This window comes from Esox lucius, chromosome 1, assembly GCF_011004845.1.
Source record: "Esox lucius isolate fEsoLuc1 chromosome 1, fEsoLuc1.pri, whole genome shotgun sequence".
In the NCBI taxonomy this organism is placed as follows: domain Eukaryota; kingdom Metazoa; phylum Chordata; class Actinopteri; order Esociformes; family Esocidae; genus Esox; species Esox lucius.
In genome coordinates, this window is record NC_047569.1 from 18,580,178 (window position 1) to 18,599,914 (window position 19,737).

At 39.5% G+C, this 19,737-nt stretch overlaps 1 protein-coding gene across 1 annotated transcript; it reads left to right on the forward strand.

Annotated features, from left to right (window-relative positions):
• The first annotated feature begins 3,712 nt into the window (after positions 1-3,712).
• On the forward strand, positions 3,713-13,852 carry ilvbl (ilvB (bacterial acetolactate synthase)-like). The gene is made up of 14 exons (XM_010893291.2): positions 3,713-4,188; positions 7,241-7,442; positions 7,584-7,711; positions 7,852-8,102; positions 8,196-8,295; positions 8,466-8,563; positions 10,320-10,456; positions 10,545-10,679; positions 10,779-10,893; positions 11,061-11,230; positions 11,322-11,392; positions 12,358-12,429; positions 12,531-12,636; positions 12,791-13,852. Exons 1-14 carry the CDS (start codon positions 4,087-4,089, stop codon positions 12,967-12,969), a joined length of 1,866 nt encoding a protein of 621 aa, XP_010891593.1. The 5' UTR covers positions 3,713-4,086; the 3' UTR covers positions 12,970-13,852.
• Positions 13,853-19,737: the final 5,885 nt, after the last annotated feature.

Here is a 19,737-nt window from a genome sequence, read left to right on the forward strand (position 1 = left end):
TAATTCTCTATAGTTTATGCCTGCCCATAACAACACCGCAACCACCATCAGGGACCTTGTTAACAGCATCGACATCAGCAAACCGATTATCCACATGACGCCACACGTGCCGTTTAGTTGGCCCCTCAACAGTTTAAAGTAGGCATTGGCCGACTGAAGTCAGTTACCACGCCAGACTTGAGGGACTGCTACTGGGTTTGGTGGTTGTCTGACCTAGCTATCTTAAAATGTATTAACATCGCTCTAGATAAGAGCTTCCCCTAGATCACCAAAATGGAAACAGCTATGTGATTGCTGCATTTTGGCAGGTTTCCTTTGTATTCTTGAGCACAGGAGCTATGATGGTTGAATTGAAGCTTGGTATTACAGAGTGGGTATGGAAAAGGTTAAAGATGTGAAGTCATCTGCCAGTGGGTTTGCTTTGGTTAAGCAGCCTGTTATTCTGTCTTGCCCCACAGCCTTGCAAATGTTTAAATGTTTTATATCAGCTATAGGGAGTGATATTACATAGTTATCTGGCACTAAAGCATGATCCAATGTTTCTTGCCTAAAGCAAGCATAAAAGGCATTTACATCATTTTGCAGGTTTGCGTAGTTGCACAGTTTACAGCTGGACCGTTTCTGCCTTCAGGGACGATCTGGGCAGATCTAACTTCAAGATATTTTAATAAATAAAATGCCATAGTCAATTATTTTGTAATGAAGCCATTGAGACCTGCTGTAAAACGTGTCAATGTTACTGGATAAATCCCAGAACTTCATCCAATCTATGTTTGGAAAACTGTCCTTTACCTGTTGTTCAAAATAAAATAAAAAACTAGCATTATTAAGGTCACTGGCCACAGGAAATGCCATCTTTGTGTGTGCATTGTCTAGCGTGCTTATGGGTCTATACAGCTACATGGGAACTGTCTTAGTGTATTTCCAGAACAATGCAAAGAGCCTCACACTAGAACAGTTACTGTGGTAGAGGCTGACTACTGTACTGGCACCATCAGATACTAGTGCATTGCAATCTGAAAAGTTAATGCCGCTGTCAGATCTACAAGAGGCATGAGGGGTTAAGGGTAAGGATGTCTCCCATGTCAGATGAGTTTAGCTCTGCTCTTATCAAATAACTCAAGCCACCAGAAAACATTCTGTAGTTAATCTTAACAGCTGCACCTGAAGTAAATAAAAATGTTAATAAAAACTGCTGGTTGAACTTAAAAGAAAAAAAAAAAAAAACAGTTGCCAATGTGCCACTGTTACTGAGTTTAACATCAACGTCATTCTTCTCTGCGGGTGAGATTGTGCCAAGACAAGTCAAAGAGATGATATACCATTTACGATGCCATCTTTGTTTTAGATCAACCAGTTATTAGGCAATTAACGAATTATGCTTTCAGTGTTTAAATGCAGCCTGAGGTCAAACACTCTTTTGGAATGATAGCACCATCTATTGGTTTTTATGAAAGTTACAGTTACTCCATTAATGTAATGCTACCTGAATAAGATATTACAAGATATTTTATTCAGGCATTTTATGCTTAATATGACATTTAAATGGGAAATATAGTGGGGGTGGGGGGGGTTGGGGGTTGCTTTGTACCCAGCAGAATGTGCTCCGGTGGCAGATGCTTTGACCGCGGAATCCCCCTTGGCCACATCAAATGCATTTATCAATTAAGTGAAATAGTATGTTACAGAACGAGTGGACGCAAGTAATGTGATGATCCCAAAAGAACTTTCAATAGTTTGTTTGTCTTGGTTGTTTAGACATGAACGCAATAGCAAAGCCCCACTTTTTCTTTGGTATAGCATGTAGAGAAGCATACTGTTTTAAGATTTCAGTAAAAATAGCAAACCATTTCTGCCAAAGAGAACATGGCAAATAACTACTTGGAACAACCACACAGCGCAGTTTTACTTCACAAATATTATTTGTATTTGTTATGGGGTAGGGGATGATTAAGAAGCCATTATGATATAAAGGCCAGAATGGAACTGTTGTCAAAACAGCAGTGTATTTTCATTGCCCTTGGGCAGTGGGATTTGATATTTTAGAACAGACGAAGGAGTGCCCGCTACTAGATATCAGCACCACTTACAGCAGCAACTGGTCTCCCATTGCAGGACTGATTTGGATCAACCTTGGTTATTTTCAGATGAAAGCCAATTGTAGGATGCAATGTGCTATTATCACCTCCTGCTCCAAACACTAAACCAGGGCTCAATGTTTTGGAGGTCATCTTATGGAAAACAATAGATGCATATAAACATCCTTTGTGTGTACTTTGAAATGATCAATCTTTGAATAATACCATTGCAAATTCTTTAAATACAAAAGGTATATGTTTGTAAAGCAGTTTTTCTTGTCTAATTTTGGGATGAATTTAGTCTAAATCACAGTCACAAGGCAAGTAACATACAGAGGCTGTGTTTGAGAGGATAAAAACTGCAATTTATCATGTTAAATTCTCACTGAGAAACTGGAAATGCACCCAACCCCTTTGCGCATGTTTCTTAACACCATCCCTGCTACGTTAATGTCAGCTTGCAAAACAACCAGACATCTTTACAGTTTTGCAGACTAATCAGACCAAAAAAATCAAAAGACCCAGAGCTACTTCAAAAAGGCCAGGGCCTGAAGCCAGAAAACCCAGGCCTAACGATGCCAATGCCCACAGCTGGACATCTATCTCACTGAGAGGTATTTCAGTAGCAATTTTGTTAATGGTTGGGCAGATGGGGGGAGATATCGGGTGAAATTAGGGGGCAATGCTTTGGGGCAACATGTCTAGTGGCAGGGGAGATAAGAAAATTAAATTATCACATTTGAATGAAATAGAATAATTAGGGTCTCATTAATGTCTCTCTTCTTACTGATCTACTAATGTTGACTTATTTAGATGCAAGGTGATTTGTATATCAGTCAGTTGATGTCGCCTTCACCAGTTTTGATTTAAAAAATCATGTATAAGGAATGAAGCGTGACTGACAGATCAACAAATAATGAAAGCTATCTGTGATGCCAAGTGATTTGAAGATCAGTCGGTCTAAACTCTTCTTTAATTGGCTGTAATATTGAACATAACCTTTCAGTGGCAGAACAAGGACTATTGCAACAAAACAATAAAGAAAGGTGAAAAATGAAAGAGATAAAGGAAACCGAAGTCCAAAGGTCCTTAAGGTCAAAGGTAGCTGTGTAACACATTCATTTCAATGTGTCTTTCTGTAGTTGTCTGGATCAGGGTCATTATTAATTTATAGTAATGTATGTGTATATGTATTACCAAACTACATAAATGCATAAATGTTAGTTGTTGTTGGCTGTCAGAGTAACCATATTTACACACAAAAAATAATTTGCAGTTCCCCTCATGGTAATCTTGAATGGTAAAGCTACAGATAATGATGAATTAAGCATACGATATTTTTAGGAATGGTCATTTTATTTAAAATATATATATTTCTAATGAAATCTAGTATGAAAATAGTGCGTTTAAGATATTGTACGTTGTAGGACAATGCTTCACGTTGCCTTTTTTTTGCATGATCTAGTGAAGCAGACAATGACTCCTCCCTCATCGCGTTCAATGAACTGCTCCACGGCGCAGCATAATCGTATCTGCCCTCTGCGTGGGACAACACTCTAGCACGCCCCTTCTTATATTGCAGTTTTCTATTGGAGGAATTACTTGTAGATCATTAATTTTTTTTTTCTTATTCACAAAGGTCCGGTAGTTGCGGACATTCCGTACCTCTGCGTTATTGACGGTGAATAGTATTTTGTTGTTGGACAGGCAGAACTTTCCGTGACAACAGTGATCAAGATCAATCACTGGTAGTTTCAAATTGAAACAATGTGGTTAGTTTAATCACATTGCTGTGGGAACATGTTTTTTCTAGCTTTTCTAGTACGCTAGGTTATTAGTAAATATTGCATTCGAAATGGCTGTATATAAATTGTAGTAATAAGTTGTGCATTGGTTACCTACAACTAGAGAGTTATTCAATTAGAAATATTGGGGGTTGTATCCTAAAGGTTGTTGAATATTAGATTTATAGGACTTCCGTATTTTGACACGTTGACGTCACTAAGCGATGGAGATTGCTACAGCGCTCTTGTTCGCAATTGTTTTTGCCTTGGGAGGACTAGTGCTTGCAGCATATAAACTTGGATTACTGTATCAGTTGTTTCATAAGGTAAGTCACTTCCATGTAGATAATAGCCATACTGGAGACAGTCATAACGGTTGCATGCAATGGTTTACAAACGGATTTACAAATGACCATGCACCCTATTAACAGTCAGAGGTGTGAAACCGAATGTAAATATCGTGGTTTTGATCTGATTAGTCATTTCGTAAATCTCTATTATCTGTATGTAGTGGTGGGTCATGGGAATATTTTGGGATTTATTCGTTAATTAGGATGCAAGGTGACTGGTAAATGACAGTTTCCTGTCGAAACATAGCAGCATGTATAACTTCTCCACCTAGCTGTAGGCTAGGGGTGGGACTCTGACAACGGCATTTTTCCAAAAATATGTCACAATGACGGCAGTGTCCATAAGCTTTGTGCGTTTTCTGGCAGCAACACATAACTATTTCTGTTGATGGCACCGAGATTAAAAATGTATTGGACAACCATCATAGTTTGTGCTTCTGATAAAATCGTGTTTTACTGCCTTACCAGTGTTCTATTCCTTAGCTATGTTACTCAACTGAGTTCTCTGAAGGTGGATAATGTTCCTAACACAGAATGGAGTTGAGTCACTTTACTAATATTGTTCCCAGTTGTCTCACCCAACCTGGACCACAAATTATTTATAGATTCTTTTGGTAAACTAGACCGTGTTCTATTCAATCTTCATTGGGTTTCAAATTATTAAGCTGTTAAAACATGAAGTCTGATTACATAAGGGATAATGACTGCATTACCTTGGTAATAAATAAGGACTCAACCCTTTGTGGGGTTCTTTTTTCAATGTCAGAACAGAAGCCACCAACCAATAACAATATGAATACACATTTATACCACATAATTGTGTTTCTTTGAAATTCGTAATGCCTCAAAACCTCTTAGCCATGGTGTATTGGCCATATAATCACACCCCTTTGTGCCATACTGTTTGAGTCACATAAGAGTATAACTCAAATGAATCAGAGCTGTTTATTATTTGGGTTAAAATAGACAAACCTGCACAAAGTTGGAAGTGGGGGGAAAAAGGGGGACACAGGTAATTTTTCCCGCCTACACCGGACCAAAAAAGTCCCAACTGATATTGTTGTATTTCACATTTAAAATAAAAAAAATTGCACTTCTGGAGAATTTGAAATAATGAAGTTAGAGGCATTCACTGAGTTATTTTTCTCCCTGTGGTAAGTTGCAGGTGCATACAGAGTATGAATTGCCACTGAACAAGAGAAAGAGAGAACTGCACATTCTTTTCCCTGTACCACAGTGAAGCTATTGAAGAATGACCAACACATTTTCTGTGGATTTAAGGAACAAAATAATCCTCAAACAGACATTCCCAAGATTACTTGTCTGTCACCTGGGACATTAGAACTCCTGTTAGCTCCGTCTGCCGTATTATGATGTTTGCGACCCATGGATCTGCAGTCAGCCATCCAGACGTGTTCAGAAGAAACTTTAATCACATTTAATTGAAAGGTAGTGCCCCTTCACTTTTCAAACAGTGCCACAGATTCTCAATGGGACATCCACTGTTTTTTTCTTGAGCCACTCCAATGTTGTTCTGACCTTGTTTTTGTAATTACTGCCCTGTGGAAGGTGAATTTCTTCCATTAAGGCTACAAGTAGTTTGCCTAGAGTCCAGTTACAGCCTTTTGTTGTATCATCAGACAACCACATATATTGATACATAGTCTGAAAAGTGGGCTAATTGAAAGTTGTCTCCCGCCAAATGATTTGCCACTTGAGGACATTCATAGACTTGTCCTGAAGTCTTGGCTGTGTGCTTAGGGTTGTTGTCCTGTTTGAAGGTTTAACCTTCACCCCAGACTGAGGTCCTGAACGCTCTGGAGCAGGTTGTCATCAAGAAAGTATTTGTACTCTGTTCATTTTTCCCTCACCCCTGGCAAATCTCCCAGTCTCTGCCACTAAAAGACATCATGCAGTCGCCAACATGCTTCATTGTAGGGTTGGTATTGGCCAGGTGATAAGCTATGCAGCTGGTTTCCTCCAGAAAATCTTGTTTCTCATGGTCTGTGAATCATTTCCACCCCAAGCGAGCTGTCATGTTTTTTAGATGCTTGTCCTTGTGGATGTTTCTCCCATCTCCACACAGAAAATCTGGAGTTTTTCCAGAGTGACCATTGGGTCCTTGGTCAACTCCCTGACCAAGGTCCTTCTCCCCTGTTTGCTCAGTTTGGTCTGGCAGCTAGCTGAGACAGAGGGAGGCCACTGTTTTGAGGACATTCAGTGCTGCAGTAATGTGTTGGTACCCTTCCCCATATCTGTGGTTCGAGACAACCCAGTCTCGGAGCTCTACAGACAATTCCCTCGACCTGGCTTGGTTTTTGTTCTGACATGTACGGTCAACTGTGGGACATTACATAGACAGGTGTTGGCATTTCCAAATCATGTCCAATCAATAGAATTTACCACAGCTGGACAAGTTGGATTCAAGTTGGATGATCAATGGAAAGACGATGCATCTGAGCTCAGTTCAAAGATTTACAGCAAAGGGTCTGAATATTTATATAAATGTGATATCTTTTTAAATGTTTTTTATACTTTTGCAAGAAAATTGGGATTTGTGTGTATATTGATGGGGAAAGTGTCATACACGTCCTCAAATCCCATAGAGGCATGGCCCTAAGGCTCAAGTCCTCTAGGAGCTAGGGAACGGATGTGTTCACTATTGTAACCCTGAGTAAAGGCCTTATTTAGGGGTAGGAAACAAATTTGGCATTAAAGTTTTGTCATCTCTTAAGCTTGTGATCTGTTATTATATTATTATTATTATTATTATTATTATTATTATTATATATTAGCTTTATTCCAAGAACAGATGCTCTTTCCTCCTTCTTTACACTTGTAAGTGTGAGCCTTTGCCAGTTAATTGTGTTTACAGCTACAGTAGGCTATTCATCAGTAGCATTAAAGGGATCATGTGCAGTTCATTGTAAAATAGAAGATAGTGATAAACCACAATGGCTCTTCCTGTTGGCCCTGATTTAAAGGCTACCTTTTAGATTATTTGCCTGAGTTTTGTGTCTTTCCCCAGACTGAGACTCAAAGCCCTCGTCATGGTGGAGAGAGTGTGGCAGAGGTTCTGCGTGCCCATGGTGTTAAGTTTGTCTTCACTCTGGTGGGGGGCCACATCTCACCCATCTTGGTTGCCTGCGAGAAGCTGGGCATTCGCATCGTGGATACCAGGCATGAGGCCACAGCAGTGTTTGCCGCTGACGCTGTAGCCAGGCTGTCTGGTAAAGTAGCACCATACATACCCTGCTGTAGTATTCCAAAAACATGTGTGTGTGTGTTTCCGAAGATGGACTTCAGGGCACTGCAGGTTATTCATTTGTTCATACTTTTTAATTGACACTCACCGATTCTCCCTTTCCCAGGCACTGTAGGTGTTGCTGTAGTGACTGCTGGTCCAGGCCTGACGAATACAGTCACAGCAGTGAAGAACGCTCAGATGGCAGAGTCTCCTGTACTTGTCATGGGCGGAGCTGCTGGAACACTACTTCAGGTAAGTCTTAAGGTTGTCAGAGGCTAAGGTCAAGCTAAACCTAACATATCTACCCTACAGTAGTCTTGCACTGTACTAGTTGTATGAACGTTCCCCTTGTCCATTTATAACATTTTACCATTTGGTGAACTCTTGTGCAGGGTAGAGGAGCGCTGCAGGATATTGACCAGATGTCCCTTTTTAAGCCACTCTGTAAGTTCTGTGCCTCAGTGAGGAGTGTGAGGGAGATCATACCTACAGTGAGGAAGGCTCTGGCTATTGCCCAGTCTGGAACCCCAGGCCCTGTGTTTATAGAGTTCCCTATTGACACACTTTACCCCTTCCACCTGGTGTCTAAAGAGTTTGGAGTAAAAAATCCTCCCAAGGGAATAATGGGAAAAATTGTCACTTGGTAAGTAATCATCAGAAGGAAATTCCAATGACTTTCCTGGGTACTGTGTTTTCAGTTTTGAAAGTAATATTTTCATTGTCATATTTTCATAAGGTACCTCCATAATCATCTAAATAACTTGTTTGCTGGAGCATGGGAAACCAGAGACCTGTTCCCGCTCCCTGTACACATCCCACAGGCCACAGACGATCAGGCAAGACTAACCCCACTTTTATTCTCTAAGCACAGTGTGAGAGGCATTGTCTGGTAGGATCCAACAGTGGCTGGATATGCATATAATTCGTACTCAGTCAGTAATCAGTTATAGCCAGTAGCCAGGATTACATGTCCCTCCTGCCTTGTGACTCATCCATTAATTTCCAGGTCCAGAAGTGCATAGAGCTAGTGAGCAGAGCAAAGAAACCTGTTATTCTTCTGGGAAGTCAAGCAACACTACCTCCAACACCTGCAGACAACATCAGGTATGTTAGGGTTTCTAGAATATTTGGCCTCTTCCACAGAAAAAAAATAGTATATTTGAAAAATATGTTCTTGCATAATTGTAATAAATAAAATGCATTTAAAGGAATTTGAAATGAAAATGAAATGTTTCCGAATATTTCCAATATTATTCATTTCCATTTCGTCTCAATGACTAGAAATGTCCTTAGTTAACAGATCCCGATTCCAAACTATACAAAGGATTTAAATTTAGATTTCTGCTGTATTGCTTTGATTTTAAACATTTTAAACAGCTCCATTCAGATTTGTCCAAAATAATTAAATGAATCAGGAATGAGCAGGGTCAGTTATGCCATGAGGATCCTCTCTTCATATTTAACAAAACCACTCAGGTTTTAGTCATGAGCACAACTTTGAACTACTGGCTGAAATCATATCAAAACTCCTCATTGCATGTTTAACAAACAATGAATGTGAACTCTATCTCCGTGATATGAGGATATCGATGATTTTGATGGAATTTAAATGATGTTTGATTCACAAAGTGAGGGAAAAACTACTTTATATACTACTTGAATAAAGAAAATATTATTGTTCCATATCAACTTTGTCAGAGTCCCATTTTACAAATGCTTGTACTCAATAAAGAGTCAAAGATCAAGATATGTGTCATCTGATATATACAACCAGACTATATAGTTGGAACCTTTGCGTTTGGAGGACAATACACCTCATAAGTGAGCTTGCAGGTGGCCAAACCATCTCAAGGAGCTGCTAGATAGCGACATGCCAACGCAAACCTCTCTCCTTTGTCAATTTGCACCGCCATTCTGCAGGAGTCCAAGGGACTACTGCAACTGGGATACAATCCTCGGTTGCACTTAGATTTATGAAAGAAATACTATGTTGTCAATCTTGTTGCAATAACGGTCTAGTGACATATTTAAAACAAGAAACCAGGCAAGCCTAGTTCAGCCGGACCGCAATAAGGAGTATTGTCCTCTTGAGATTCAAACCTGGGATGCCCATGCGAAAGGCTGTGTCGCTAACCACTACACCACAGAGCTCTACATTCAACAGGTGTCAGTATAGCCTCTTGTGTCTATGAACAAATCCTCTTTTGCCACTGGCCGTTTTAACAGCTAATTGGCCATTCGTGAATTATATTGATACTGTTAAACTGACAAACGTTTCTTACCAAGTTTACCTTCCCCACAATTAGCGTCTATGAACGGTTAGCTTTTGTCACTGGCCGTTTTAACAGCTTATTAGCCAGTAATAGGCTTACTGAAGATTAACTTTTCCATGCCAGAAACAGTCGCAATATGACCGTATACAGTTTTAGTTCAGGCTCACTGTAGAGTAACTACTGTAGCCAATGCTATAGCCAGCAAATATGTTTGTCTATCCTGACCCAAAACGCATGCACGGAGGCGTGCTTCGAAAATCCACCAGAAACAGTCGCACTATAACCATAAACTGTTTCATTTCAGGCTTACTATAATGTAGTCACTGGAGATTTTAGCCAGCAAAGTTTTCATCTATATGGAATAATTCATAATACGTACTTCGCTTCGCCTGTGAGGAGATTCGAACTTGGGACCTATAGTTCGCAGGTCCGCGTCTCTGACCACTACAAAAAATATATTAATAAGAAAGATATTAGTAAAAAATCATTTATCACAATTTTAAAGAATCACCAACATGTATGTTACACCATACATCCTGAGACTTTTGATCTATTCTGTGGCACTTAATGTAGTTTTCCTGTTATAGGATGGCCCTGGAGTCCCTGGGTATTCCCTGTTTCCTGGGTGGAATGTCCCGTGGCATGCTGGGTAGGGACAGTGCCCTGCACATTAGACAGAACAGGAGGGATGCCCTAAAGGATGCTGATCTTGTGCTGCTAGCAGGTGAAACCCAAACTACCACCTGAAAGCCATGTCTCCACACAGTTATTGTGTCTTTGTGGATGTCTCATAATGTAAGTATGTGTTCCAGGAACTGTATGTGACTTCCGTTTGAGCTATGGAAGAGTTCTGAGCAGACACAGCAAGATCATTGCAGTCAATAGAGACAAAACTCAACTTCTGAAGAACTCTGACATGTTCTGGAAGCCCACTGTGGCCATTCAGGGTTGGTACAGATTATCAGAAGTAATTTTTTATTTTACAAAATGCTGCCGCTACTTTTGTTTTTTCTGAGGTCATGGTGACTCAAATGTCTGTCGTTTAGGAGATGCTGGGTCCTTCCTTATCCGTCTCTCCCAGGGTCTTAAGGGCCACAAATGTCCGGAGGACTGGCCACAGAGTCTCAAAGCAGGTGACGTCATCAAAGAGAAGGTTAATAGGTAAACTTAAATCAATGCAGAAATCCAATGTAGCCAAAAATCCAACTGTACTTCTTCTAAACCACTAAACCCAGTGAATCAGGTGCACCAAACACATATGGGACAGGGTGTATTTGATTTCGGTGTTTGTAGTACAAGGTTGTTTTGCTTTGTGTTTTTTCATTTAGGCTGAAGGCTGATGAGAAAACAGACCACCACCTAAACCCCCTGAGGGTCCTGCACCGTGTGGATGAGCTGATGGCTGATGACAGCATCATAGTGGCAGATGGGGGTGACTTTGTGGGCAGTGCAGCTTACATACTGAAACCAAGGGGCCCACTCCGCTGGCTCGATCCAGGTCAGGATCCAGTGTTGTTTTGAGTCAAAGACAACGAAGTATGTTAAGAAATACATTAACGTACAACAAATGTTCTTACTCTATTAAACAGGAGCATTTGGAACCCTAGGTGTCGGAGGTGGGTTTGCCCTAGGGGCCAAGCTGTGTCGACCTGAGTCAGAGGTATAACAGAATGCCAGACAGGCTTTATGGATAGATGACGGTTTATGTATTTCTTTTGTGCACATTTGTTTATTACTCATAAACATGATATACATGTGAAAAAGTGTATCCCCTGGAAAGTTGTCTCCTCTTATTATATATTCTTTGCTTATTTGAGCTGTACTTGCCATAATATGGACTATTACAGCACAGACATAATGATGGTCTTCCCACACTACATTGTCACCCTCTGTATACCCAGCGTAACGCATTAAGAAGGAATTCTACAAATTAACTGTGAAGCACACCTGTTAATTTAAATGCATTCCAGGTGACTAACTCATAAAGCTGGTTGAGAGAATACAAAGAGTGTGCAAAGTTGTCATCAAGGCATAGGGTGTCTACTTTTAAGAATCAACAATATGAAATGTTGTTTGACACTTTTGATTGCTACGTGGTTCCATATGTGTTATTTCATAGTTTTGATGTCTTCACTATTATTCAACACTGTGTGAAAATAGTTAAAACTAAAGAAATACCCTTAAATGAGTAGGTGTGTCCAAATATGTAAGAAAAAAAACAACTTTACAGCCGGTGTACTTTTTCACATGACTATACATGGTGTAAACAATGCAATGAAATGCTTATTTGCAGGTTCACCTTACAATATTGCACTAACATCAGAATTGTAATTACAGCTGGAATCCTTATCGGTGAACCTGCCTCCTTGTATTTGCAATGTTACCACAACAAAGACGTTATGTCAAACAATTACATTTAGTCCCCCTTCAAAATAATTGTGTGCATTGATGGAACTACAATAGAAAAAGAATAAAAAGGCACTCAAACACTGAAGTTGGATATTTACACATGTACTGATGAATTGTGCGAAGTTGTGCTCAGAACAAGAGTCAGTAGATCCTGTGTCTTGTTTTTGTGAATAACTATATTTGAGGTTGCGTTATCTAACCAGCTTTCTTATTCAGGTTTGGATTATCTATGGTGATGGCTCACTGGGATACAGTGTTGCAGAATTCGACACTTTTACCAGACATAAGGTGCAGTAATAACCAATATAGCAATAAAACATACTAACCAACTATCTAATTATGCATTTGGACCAGTTTGCCTAAATTGTCACTGTCTCATTCTCTCCCAGACTCCTATAATTGCCTTGGTGGGGAACGATGCCTGTTGGAGCCAGATCTCCAGGGAGCAGGTTCCCATCCTGGGCAGCAATGTGGCCTGTGGCCTGGCCTTCACAGGTCTGTGTGTTGACCTACTGCACCCACACTGCCACTTTACTGGTGATCTCCAATGTCCGTATTCTCACACATTGCATGTCTTGTAAGCCTGTGACATGTCTTTAGATGTCATTTCACACACGCAATATGCTGTTCTTGTTCTCCCATTGACTAGATTACCACATAGTCGCCGATGGTTATGGAGGCAAAGGCGTCCAAATTGGCCGCAAGGATGAGGACAAACTGGATGACCTCATTAAAGAGGCGCAGAAGGAAACCCGGGAGGGCAGGGCCACACTTCTCAATGTTCTTATTGGGAAGACCAACTTCCGAGAGGGCTCCATCTCTGTGTAAAGTAGCTCAGACAGGTTGCCAAGCAAGACTATGGCTTCTGGACTTGTGGGTTTTGAAACCTACCCAACCTGCCTAGTAACCTGCTTTTTTTCACACTCTGTCAAATTGTTTAAATGCTGCCTGTTTCAGCAGAAGAAAGTAAAAATGAATGTGCCTGCTGAATGATTTCAGAACCTGAACCTCAACATTTCTGGAACTAATTCTCCTCAACCTTCACCAGCCTATTCAAACAACTGTTTTCCTGAGTTTTATCTTGGAATTTAAATAATTAACTGATTTGGGTTGTTTTTGCATATGTAAGCTATACTTTGGAACTATGGCTGGCTTTGAAGTATCCCTGGTGTATACGCTTAATTTAATGTAATTGAATTTGGATGGTCTATTGACTTACTTGACTTGGACTTGAAGCTGGACAGTTCTTTTGAAAACAAAGAGTTTTGACGTGTTCTTTTCAGGGATATCCAGGAACGTTATACTAAGCTACAAGCCACCGGAGGGTTTGTAGGGTTAACAATAATTGGACTACAATTGATGATTGTGTGTCCTTTTTTGAATGTACTATAAGACACTACTAACACATGCAAATTGAAGTTCATTCATGTTTTGAATATGTTTGGTTTTTGGTTTTATTAAAAATCATAGAATTTGGCCTGTAATAAGGAAATAGATTGGAAGACACCTGCTCTGATAAGTCTGAATAATCTGTCACAGTGGAAGTTTGTATTTGATTATGTATTTAATATTTGCTTGCCCCAAGCAGTGATCCGTTCAACCTGATTTGATTACCCAATAATAATGATGATAATATCGATGAATTGAATTTGTAAGTCACCTTTCTCACTGATGAATATAATAATAATAAAAATATACAATACAAAACATATTTCAGAAATTTAGCAGACACTTTGTATCCAGAGCTACTTTCATGAGCAATTATGTGTACCTTGCATAAGGGCACATTTGCAGATTTTCATATTGTGGGCTCAAGGTTCCAAACAGTAATCACTAGGCTATCATCCACCTTGCGAAAAACAATTTATGTTTTATGTCTGCTCTCGGGCTGGTGAAGGGGGATGGACCTGGAGGATTGAAGGGTGCATGTGGGACAGGATTCTTGGATGAGCTACAGATGTTTACCTAACTTGGTAGGTGTGAAACAAGAAGTCTAATAGCACTGGAGTGATGTACTTAAAATGGGAGGTGTGGGTGCGGACACAGGCAGTTACATTCTAGGTTGGACTTAGACACTTGCACTGACAAATGAGGATGATAATAGTCCAGACAGGATGAGATAAAGGCATGGATGAGTCGCTTGGCTGCATGTTGTGATCAGCTGAGCTGATTTTGCTTAGCTGGTAGGCCAAACTAGGACCACCTGTGTAAATGCACCTTATTTTTAAGTCTGTCTGTTGTAAGAACAACCCCAGTTGAGCAGGCCGACAGCATTTCTTTCCATAAAACCAGCATAAAATTGTTCAGCTGAGGACTGTACAAGGGAGAACTAATACTACCCCCTGGTGGCACGGACTGCCATTCAATTTTCTTTCTTTGGAATAAGATAGCCCTTGCCTCACAGGCTTCTAACTCTACTATTTTCAGCATAATGTGATTGTTCCTCTGCATTATTATTACAGGAACTGCAGAATAAAATTAAGAATACAAAATAAAGACATTGTAGAATTGTTAAAATCTGTAAAGTAGGTTGTGCAGATCTGTAGGAAAAACAACAATTGTATTTTTTGACTAATAGGTAAACTGACTTTCAATAGGCATTGGAAAAGCCCTAGTTAGATGGGCTTTCAGGATGACTGATATAACTGCCAGGCACTAGATAACAGACATAGAGAAACTGTAGAATACCCACAATGCGAGAGAAAGCCTGGAGCTGAGGCTACCTGAATAACACATTCACATTTTATCCCAGGTCACCATGGTGTTAGTTAATGAGTTTCAATAAAATAAATTCACTAACACACATATCAAGAATGGGAAGCTTCTCCGATCATCCCCAAAAACAGTCATACTAAGCCTTTGTATTTACGTCATTCATTTTCAGTTCCCTTTCTTAGTCTGTGGCTTTGCTGCCAACTGAATGGATACAGTACAAAATGAGAGAATTGATAGTGCTGCCTTTTTGAGAAAACAGTTTGCTCATTATTTTCCAGTGAATTACTTCAAAATGAATGTGCAAAATACAGTAGGCCAGTCTCCTGCAGAATGGGGCTATTAGACTATCTTTATTCATGCATTCCTCTGTTTCCAGGGTGGTGGTAGTAAACTTAGGTTTGCTTAACATAACAGATGCACACAATTGCAGGTCCAGGGAAAAGTTTACGGTGGGCAACAAAACATCTTAACAGCAGTGTGAGGAAATAGCATAGTTTCCCTCTCCAATTGACGACCAGTGACATGGAGTAGCATTATATACAGTACTAAAAGTTATTATACCAAAAAATGCTTTAAATAGATTTGTCTGTTTTCGAAAAAGACAGGAAATAGTAAAGATAATTGGACCAATGCCCAAATAAGGCAGATTGACAGTCAAATATACTCAAATTGGATTAATGGATTATGATTCAGACTTTTTTTCAAACTCTTAGAATAGGTATGTCCCATTAATGTAGTTTATGTAAAACTTTTTTTTCATGTAAGATCCAATCTGCTATTTTAGAATCTATTTTAATCTGGTCCTAATCTTGACCCATTGGCTAATTAAAGCAAAATTGGTGGTTCAAACAACAACAATGCCATCACATGACACTGTTTGGGTATAAAGTAGAGAAATTGAGGTATGGAAAATTTGGTATGGAAGATTTGAACAGCAAACAGTGCTTGTTTTTACATTGTTTACCAAAACCTGAATAAGAAAAAGCTTTTGGGTTCTGATGGCATACAACTGATTGACAAAGCTGTTAAAACACAACAATCATAGAGTGGAATTGTCCATGTTTGTGTGAAATGGCAGCTGGCGCAAATTCATAATTTTGTAAATTATTTTGTCTCCTTTGTATTTAGAAAAAAAAAATTATATATTAAATATACATTTTTCCTTTGAAAAACATATTAAAGAAAAAGAAATGATCACAATAGAAATCATGTATTATTGTAATATTTCAGTTTTTCATTCAGTTAAATTGCTTAGACATTTCCCTTCATTGTACCTTGTTGGTGTTACATATTGCTATGGGATGATGTGAGCAATTTCCCCTTACTAAGTAAAGCACACTGGTTGTCCAGAAAGGCATTAATAAGTATAATATATTAATATTATTCATAATAATAATGCTAATAATATGCATTAACCTTGTGTTTTAGCCATTTCTCAGATGTCCACTTCAGGTTAATAAGTGCATAACAGATCTTTACATTAAAAGTCCAATGGTACACCTGTGTGCATCTCATTCTATTACCCATAGTCTATTGCCCATCTATATACGGAATTCTGTTTTTTCCTTTCTTTTTGCTGAAATGCCACAAAAGATACAGAAACCAGAAAGAACTCTGTGAATATCGAACACGCTGGTGGTCGCCATTATTCACTCTGACGCACAGCCAGAGATACAGACAAAGTTGTACAATCTCTGAAACAAGGTGGTTGGTTTTGCTCCAAGTTGCCCACAAGCTGATATACAAAGACACTATAAGCACAGAACGCTGTTGGAATTGTGCATGGAAAACTAATGTATTAATTTCTTAACCTACAAGGTCTGGTTGTCAGGTGCAAATCATTAGCATCTTTGCATTTTTTGTCAGTACTGTACTGAGGCCTTGTACTTGCCAGAAGGGTTAATTGTTTTGAGCTACTCATTCTCATTGGTTGTCTATGTAGTCCAGGGTTGTTGATGGAAGTTGATAGAAGCCAAAAAAATTAAAGTGCTTGCTACAAATAAAGGTGAATTATGAAGTTCAGAATGTTTGATTTGAATTTTGGCCCATATAGTGCACACAATTCGCCTTATTCACCTACCGCACTTCCTTTAAACCAAAACGAGGCTGTGGGGTACGGAAGTAACGTTGGCCCGCCCATCTGTAGACTTCTGTCATAACGTTACCTACAATGCCGCCGCATTAAACGTACGTCATCAAAGAGAAAGAAATCCTATACAGGTCAAACCTTCCATCGTTTCCCCAAAGATCCTGTACTTGGCCGTGAATGGATTCATAAAATAAGAAGAGATCCCGGTCGCCATTTCAAGGTAAGATATTAACATTAGTTTAAGATGCTAACGTTAGCCATATTTATGTTAACTGTCATAAAGATAGCTAGCTAAACCTTCTGGCTAAATAGACATGACTTGATTAGCCACGAACCGGTCCTTTTTAAGTTATAACAAGCGAAGGGCTGATTCGGGGGTAACGTTAAGCAAATTGTTGCTCTTTTTAATAGCCTGGTCAGCTAACGTCCTGCCGTGGATAGCTGGGTCTTACAACAAAATATAAACAAGACGTGATCTGTGCCTGTTTATGATAATAACCATTGCTAATCTAGACCATGTTAAGCACACAACTATGTATAAACAGTAACATCCATTTTACTGGGTTTGTGCATCCCAGTAGACGACATTACTGATTCGTTTTTAGCATCTGTTACCTGTGAGACCTAAATAGTACCTTCTCCAACCCTAGGTAACATCAGCAACCCATGCCTGTAAACAAATTAACTTATACTTAATATTTATTAATTTTAATAACCAACAGTAGCACCCTGCCTTGCTTTGTAGTGACACATTGGAAGCAAGCTATTTTGACTGATGGTTTCAATACACTTCTAGCTAAAGATCACATCAACTGCACATAGCATTTTATTATTAATCTAGCAGGGAAAGATGAACTGCTGATATGAACGATCAAGATTAACTGTTGATATGAACGATCAAGATGAACATTTGAACGTTTAGCAAGCGTATTTGTTTTAGCAGTGCCACCACTCCGCAAACTGAGCAGTTTATCCACAGTCATGATACCTGAATGTTGTAAGGTGTTTCGTTTTTTCGAAAAGACTTAGCTCTCACACTGACTGTCTCGCTCCTCTTGACTGTCGTTAAAATAATTTCTTGTTAACACTCAAAATAACAGTAAGTCTGGTGTGGTTAATATGTCTTAACAATGCTTAGCATCAGCTTGTAATGTTGTCACGTCCTGTTGTTTTATCTAGCTAACTTTAAAAGTAACGTTAACTAATGTTGATTTCAGAAAAAAGCTGTGATCGTCCGTGCATTACCTTCCACGTCGTGCACATATCCCTCGATCCAGTTGCTGTATCCTTTCAGCAAAACAGCCCGGGAAATCATGCAGTCCTTATTGGCCCATTTTTCGACATAGTCCACTGTTATTTCGGGAAGACATGAAAGATTTGATGTCCACACAGGTATCTCCATGATGACAGACGCCCGCTGCTGCGCTCTGTCAATGAACTTCTGGTTTAGAGTGTACCCCCTAGCCTCGTTTTGGACTTCAAGATGGAGGCGCGGTGAATAAGGTCAATGTCAAGCATATCTCCCATCCCCCCTTCATGAATCAAAACGATTATGTTGATTTTAAGTGGGTGATCTCTGGGTGGTGACTCTCATCAGCTTGATCTCTGCTGCCTGTGTAGGCAAATGTCACAAGGCCATCAGGTGGGTGTAGGGCCATCAGGTGGGTGTATGTTGCAAATGTACAGGAGACAGAAAGAAAGTATTTGCTGCCAGCTTAAACTCCTAGATTCTCTAATTACTATGGCTGGCATTCTTCTCGAGGAATCCAGAAGCACCACACTTGACCTAGCTACTGTTGAAGCCATACTATTTGCCTAAACAGACATTTTGATAATTGATCTTGTGTTACTGCAATTCAGATTTTAGCTGCCAATACACACATTAAACAAAAACCAACAAAAACACATCAGTACGTTTTTTAAAAAGAATGTAAAGACAATATTAATTCAATAGGCCTATTTACAGTAACATATGATACACCAAACATGTGTTTATATACACAGATGGCATTTGGGATTGCTGAATAATAGAAAATGATTACATTGTGTGAAAACATCCAGCCCTCAAAGGATCAAGAAAATGTCTGCTGACCAAAGTGGTGTTGTGTTGTCAGGTTCTCCAGCTTTGGTCAAAGCTCCAATGTATCTTGCCTGCTCCAGAAGATCCATCAGGGCCATTCAGAGCAACAGATCAGGATATGCACAGTAATTGTAAGACTGGACAGGATCTGAGACTGCACAGCCTATAGCTGGGGGGTTTCTGCAGGTTTTAGTTTTTTCCTATAAATTGGTTCCCAGCTCAGACCTAAACCACCAGGTAAGGGTAGAAACTAACCAATTTGTGACCTAATTAATCAATCAAGTACAAGGTGAGAGTGAAAACCTGCAGACACTCGGTCCTCCATGGAACCATGGTTTGACACCTCTGGTCTATAGGCAGTACATAGGCTGCACACCTAAAGTTTTTCAAAACCACCAATCAGTCGTAAGATGTAAGAACATTTCCAAGGCATTGTATATTCCCCATGGCTGGTTCATTACTTTAGAAAACAAATAAACAGTTGAATAGCTAACCATTATGGCATGTGAACTATGCTAAGTAAATAGAAAATGAAAGCAATATGAACAAATCCTAACACCTAATGTGCTTGGTCTGTGGCAAGGTTCAAACCCCAATTGCCAACATGACTGTCCACATCTTTGACCGCTATGCTGTTGGGGATGGTTACCAAATAGCTAGACAGTACCTGTAATGAAAACAATTACTCAAATCTCCTATGCTGGTTCATTTC

Coding starts and splice junctions, on each gene's coding strand:
- ilvbl (XM_010893291.2), top strand. CDS start 4,087: ATGGAGATTGCTACAGCGCTCTTGTTCGCAATTGTTTTTGCCTTGGGA. Junction 4,189..7,240: donor TGTATCAGTTGTTTCATAAG/GTAAGTCACTTC, acceptor GTCTTTCCCCAG/ACTGAGACTCAAAGCCCTCG. Junction 10,457..10,544: donor TGATCTTGTGCTGCTAGCAG/GTGAAACCCAAA, acceptor TATGTGTTCCAG/GAACTGTATGTGACTTCCGT.